This window comes from Asparagus officinalis, chromosome 7, assembly GCF_001876935.1.
Source record: "Asparagus officinalis chromosome 7, Aspof.V1, whole genome shotgun sequence".
NCBI lineage: Eukaryota > Viridiplantae > Streptophyta > Magnoliopsida > Asparagales > Asparagaceae > Asparagus > Asparagus officinalis.
The window spans coordinates 15,238,094-15,244,578 of record NC_033800.1 but is presented as its reverse complement, the minus strand read 5'-3'; the positions used below and the strand labels follow the sequence as shown (position 1 = coordinate 15,244,578).

General features: G+C 34.3%; 1 protein-coding gene across 1 annotated transcript; it reads left to right on the top strand.

Annotated features, from left to right (window-relative positions):
* Positions 1,985–4,038, top strand: LOC109850775 (pentatricopeptide repeat-containing protein At2g33760-like). Its single transcript, XM_020420846.1, has one exon. The coding sequence runs from the start codon at positions 2,049–2,051 to the stop codon at positions 3,822–3,824; it is 1,776 nt and encodes a 591-aa protein (XP_020276435.1). The 5' UTR covers positions 1,985–2,048; the 3' UTR covers positions 3,825–4,038.

Below are 6,485 nucleotides of genomic sequence, written 5' to 3'. Positions count from 1 at the left end.
AACCAAATATGTACAGTCTTAGAGAACTGTTTTCAGTAATAATTGGTTATAATAATTACTTTATTTGGGTGTTCCGTTTAGAAGGTTAGAGGAAAGGAACGAGAGGAAAATTGAACTAAAATCTTACCCCTTAAATTGGGGGTAAAGAAGAGGAAGGGAATGAAGGGAAATTTTTTCCCTTCCTTCACTTTCCTTAGTCATCTCCCAAACACACCATAAATGATATTCTTTTTTTCATTCAACTAAAGATTTTCTTCAATCTAAAACAAGCCTTTTACACTTATAATCTATACTACTTATAAAAGAGAATACTCATGTTAAAACTTTTGAATTCCTTTTTTACCCTCTCAATTTCTTATAACTCAAAGTTATATCATTAATTATAAAACTAATGATCAATAACCTCACATTAACTATGCACCTTTTCATTTTCTCAAATTATTTGGTCATTCGCTAGAATATATTAAAAATTTATAATGATGAAAAATTATGACTATATGATAATTTATTGTAAAGAATTATTAATTATATAAAATAGTAAAAGTCATTCATTTAATAAATTATTGGATATAATTATAATTATTAATAATAGTATAAATAGGGTTATTTATTTATGTTATAAAGAATATTATATTTTTTGATAATTAATATCATCTTAGTAATAAAAATTTAGATGTTATAAATTAAAAATACTTTTATTTTAGAAAGTAGAAAATTAATTTATATAAAAAAATTGGATCCTTGAAATTTATGAGGCATATACTTTTCTCTTCTTTTCTTCAAAATATTTGGCCACTCGCTAGAATATACTAATAATTTATAATGATAATAAAATTAATAAATATATTATAATTTATTATAAAGAGTCATACATTTTTTGTTGGAAAGTAAATGTCTCATATATTTCAAGGATCCAATATTTTTATATAAAACAATTTTTCTAAATAATAGTATTTTTAATTTATACCATCTAATTTTTTATTATTGAGACGATATTAATTATCGAACAAGGTAATATTCTTTACAACATAAAGTCATATAGTATTAAAATTTATTGGCATTATTTAATAGATATTGTAATAAAATATGTACATGACATAAATATTTAATAATTTAAATGGTTTAATTATATCAATGGTGTTACTTAAACTAATGATTACATTATTATTTAATAATTATACTCCTAAATAAATTGTTTAATAATATAATAATAGAAAATTTTAAATAACTATTAAATTTATGTTAATAATAGTATAAGTACTAATATTAGTATAAATTAAAATGTTTTAATCATAGTGCACTAAAATAATTTTTAATGGTAATATATAATTTATTAAATAATATAATATTATGGAAACATTATATAATATATACTTTATTAAATAAGTTCAATGCATAATTATGAAAACATTATGAATTTTAACTCTTAAAGTTTTTAATATGCATCACGTGCGACGCACGTATTGCATACTAGTTCACTTAAAAGTTCGTCAAACCTTCACCTCCAAAAAGGGGTGTAACAACAGTCATAGATATCCACAGATATATCTCTATTCATATTATGTGTAAATACCAACCAAGTATCTATATATGATGGGATATGTACAAGTGCAGATATATAAGTGAAATATCTACATCTGTAATTTAAACAATCAAAAATAAAATCAATGATATAGTTGATGTTGTTATGACCACTATATTGATAGATTTGAGGTCAACTTTAATGATCTAAAGGTCAAATGATAGTTCATATCAAACATATTAATGGATGTTTTATTCGAGAAATATATGATATTGAAACATTTTATTGTACCACGTATACTGCATATTTTCAGTCGTGTCTATTTTTCTCATGCTTGTATTCTATTAGTATAATTGTTCTCTTCTCCGATCTTATTCGTGTTCGATTTTAGCGGATAAAGATACAAGTTCTATTTAAGGATGCATACATTCATATTCGTACCGTGTCCGATCCACATACGCATCTAAATGCTGCTAATAAACGAGAAACGAAGACCCAAAATCAAACACTTTAATCCCCTCATTTTATGAAACCGCTTCTTCTTCTCCCTCCAACTTTTCCCCTCCAAAATCAAACACTTCTGGTCTCCAACCTCACCTCCCTCTTAAAATCATGCACAAACCCAACACACCTCAAACAAACCCATTCCAAAATCCTAACCCTCGGCCTCAACCGTCACCCCTCTCTTCTCTCAGCAACCACTCTCTCTTACCTCTCCTTCAATCTCATCGACCCTGCTCTCGACCTCTTCCTCTCAATCCCCAATCCCTCAAGCTTCGTCCACAACACAATCATTCGAGCTTTCGCCAACAATGGCCGGTTTAATTGTTCTCTTCGGCTCTACTCTACCCTCGTGTCTTCGAACCTCCAGCCCGATAAGTTCACATTCCCCTTTGCCCTCAAATCCTGTGCCGGGTTGTCGAACCTCAATCTAGGAAAATTAGTGCATACCCACATTGTTTGTTTTGGATGTTGTGATGATTTGCATGTCAATGCTTCTTTGGTTGATATGTACTCGAAAGGCGGGGATGTTGTGCTTGCACGTAACGTGTTCGATAGAATGCTGGAAAGAGATGTGGTGTGCTGGAGCTCAATGATTACGGGATATGCCCATAATGGGTATAGTACGGAGACCTTGGAGTTTTTTGGTTTGATGCGGGTTTCAAATGTGATGTCGAATCGGGCGAGCTTGTTGAGTGCTCTACTTGCTTGTGGGCGACTTGGGGCTATAAGAAAAGGAGAGTGGTTTCATAATTATGCGATTAGGACTGGATTTGAGATGGACATTTTGGTTGCGACTGCAATCGTTGATATGTATGCGAAATGTGGGAGCTTGGATTTGGCGAGAATGATGTTTGATCGAGTGAATGGTAAAGATGTGGTTTGTTGGAGTGCGATGATAACGAGCTATGGATATCATGGGCTTGGAAATGAAGCTATTGCTATTTTTGATATGATGGTAGATGCTGGAACTAACCCAAATCATGCTACATTTACTGCTCTCCTCTCTGCTTGTAGCCATTCGGGGTTATTACAAGAAGGCAAGAAATGTTTTTCCTCGATGAAATTGGAATTTGGGCTTGATCCCCAATTGAACCATTATGCGTGTATGGTTGATATTCTAGGTCGTGCAGGGAAGTTGAATGAAGCTCAAGAGCTTGTAGAGAAAATGCCTATGGAACCAGATTCTAGCATATTAGGGTCCTTGCTTGGAGCTTGTAGGATTCATGGTGATTTAGATCTTGGAGAAAAAATTGCAGATAAAATCTTCGAGTTGGATGCTGCTCATGCAGGATATTATGTCCTTTTATCCAACATTTACGCTGCGAAATTGAGATGGAAAGATGTTGAAAGAGTGAGGAAATTGATGGTAGGCCGAAAAGTTAGTAAAGAACAAGGGTTTAGTCTGATTGAATTCAATGGCAAAATTTTCAAGTTTGGAGTAGATGACAGGTCTCATCCTGAGTCGAAAGAAATATATTCTTATTTGCAAGAACTAACTGCAAGAATGAAACAATTAGGATATGTTCCTCAAGTAGAACTTGTTCTTCATGATGTTGAAGATGAAACGAAGGAAGCTGCACTGTCTTACCATAGCGAGAGGCTCGCCGTTGCATTTGGCTTGATGAAATTGAAACCTGAGGGTCCTATTCGGATAACAAAGAATCTTCGTATTTGTGCAGATTGTCACAACGCGATCAAGATTATTGCTAAGATTGCCAACCGTTTGATAATTGTTAGGGACGCAAATCGTTTTCATCATTTTGAGACTGGAGATTGTTCCTGCAATGATTATTGGTAACAGATGCTGAAATTATCATGCTACCGAGAGCAAATTGTGATAATTATGAGAGGTGGATCCAGCGTGTCCTAAAGCAAGAAGAAGAAAGGCTAAAGTAAATTATACAGACTTCAGGCATCTAAGAACATCTTGTACAAGAATGATACACTTGATTATAGTGATGGTCCAATTTTTTTTTTCCTGGCAATTGAATGCAAAGAGGGCATTGTATCAACAGGACTCAATTGCTTTTGGGCCTTTGAGAAAGGGGCATTTTCACAAAATTTCGCGCATCTCACCAAACGAATAAAATCATTACAAGTGAATAACCAAAGACTGAATTTTTACATAATCCAAGCATCTTACTTCATTCCTATAAATCAGGGTGCAAGTCGCCAATCTTTGGTTTAAATTGAATAAGATTCTGAAGCTATAAATAGAGAGGGAATGTGGACTCATATGTTGAGTTTGGATTTTTCCCATGCTGGTCAAGATTCTCTAACTACAACAGAATGAAACAAGACGAAAGCTTGACTAATTCAAACTAGAAATAGCACTGTGGCTTGTGATAAAATCTAAACCTTTGCCTAACATGGAGTCTGAATTTGACTATAATCTCAAGTTGCAAGGAGCTAATCTTGTCTTGGGGCACCCTAGGATCTTGGATATCAATGACAAGCTGTCTCAAATATTTAGGATCGGCTACATTAATGAATGCTCGTGTGAGAACCATCCAATCTTATACATAAATACAGACGATTCCGACTAGTTTTTCGTGCTACATGATAGAAAACTTCTTAGCAGTGCACTGAGTTCTTTGTACTCCTTGCGATAGTCGTCTACCACTAGGCAAAATATAGGGTAAATTGCACATAACCCCCTCATCTATACCTTTAGTTGTACTTATCAACCCTCAAATCTTTACTAGCAAATAGGTCTCCTGAATTGTCATTTTTAGGAAGATAAATTGCAAGTAACACCCCTCTTTCTCATAAATTCACGTGCTAGCAAATGAGCTGAGGGGTGTTTAGTTAGTCCAACTGAAGGTATTCTCAAAGGGGATTATGTGCAATTTTCCCTAAATATACAAGTAAAACCTAAGCCTAGTCCAACCTTGGGTCTGAATTGGACTCAAATTTCTAGCTTACATGGGGATGAACCCAACCTACGTACCCTCAGCCAACTTGCATATACAAGTTGACTCAATAATCTAAACTGCCAACCAATTTAAAGAATCACCGATCCCCATATCCCCATGTGAGCGTTACGTTCTCCTTCAACCTCAACCTTTTCTTTGTCAGGCAAACCGCCTCGCGTAGCATGTGATCTCATAGCTAAACCCGTACAGTCAAGACAATAATAATGTGAATTAGCTGCCTGCAATCAGAATCTTGTCATTGGGAACCAAGCCCATGATTGGATTATTATTATTATCAAGTATGAATGCTTAAGGAGACAAGGCTGATTACTGACTTCTTTAAGCCTCACATAGCACATGCTATCTATGAAGATGGTCACATGCTATCTATGAAGATGGCAATAACTAAAACAGTGCTTATATTTTACCCTTTTCTGGTCATGCCCTGGTTCAATCTCCAGCCATGGCAGTTGTATAGGTTGGCTATGAGCTTGTGGTGGAGGATTAAGGGATGTCTATGTTAGCAGGTGAAGGAGTTTTTTTTTTTTTTTTCCAGTAATCGGCGCAAGATGCCAAGAAAATTATTAACTAGAAAGTGGATACAGAATATACATGAAGATTAAAGAAAGAAGGATAAGTGCAGCGGGAGAAGATAACAGAGAAGATTTGAGAAGACTAAAATGATTAATTTTGCTTAATAGTTGAGGTGTACTCATACTACTTAGAGTCGGTTACAATGATGCTGTCATTTAAGGAGGAGGATGATCGTACAATCAGACGACGAGAAATATCTGCATCTCTGAGTTTTATTTCGAAACACTCCAATGTTAGGCTAAGGGGTTGCAATAGTATTATCAGATTGCCATTTGTATGGAAATGATTGCTAGTCAATCATTTGGCTGGCCATAAGTAAGGACCTTGAGAAACACATGGAGGGTTGTGGGGGGTACTGCTACTGGAATTGGATCTTGAGTCAAGGTCAGTGAGAAGTACTGTTTGATTTTATTTTATTTTTTATTATATTTTCAAGTTTTCAACATTATGGTTGGTCATGGATTCTTTGAGTAGACTAGATTTTTTGTTTTTTAATGGACGTTAAATACTAATTAATTTAGGGGGCAGTCTCATGTATTTGCCAGGAGTTTATGTTAGACATGCCTCATTGGGAAGTTGAGTAGTTTTTGGTGGTTCTATGTAATTACTACTATCATTTAAGTAGGTTTTTGGTAGCTTTACGGGCTCTGGACCTGTATTTGCCTTGAAGTTCACTAGATTGTAATTGTGGGTCAAAACTCTACTTTGCAAATCTATATCCCCCAATTTTCTAGACTATAATTTAGCTAATCTTTTTGTCAGCTTGGATCAGAATGACGTTATCTCTGAAGGGAGGAGAAGGGGAGAATGTTAGCTAGGGTGTCTTTCTGGCAACTTCACAAAACTTCTTGTTTTTTGTTTGGCAAAAATTAGACCCAAACTAAACTAGATACTTTAGTTCAAAATTTAGCCCCTAAACTAGTTTTTTTTTTTTTTTTTTTTTTTTTTTG

Excerpts from the sequence above, each read along its gene's own strand:
- LOC109850775 (XM_020420846.1), top strand. The coding sequence starts at position 2,049 with ATGAAACCGCTTCTTCTTCTCCCTCCAACTTTTCCCCTCCAAAATCAA.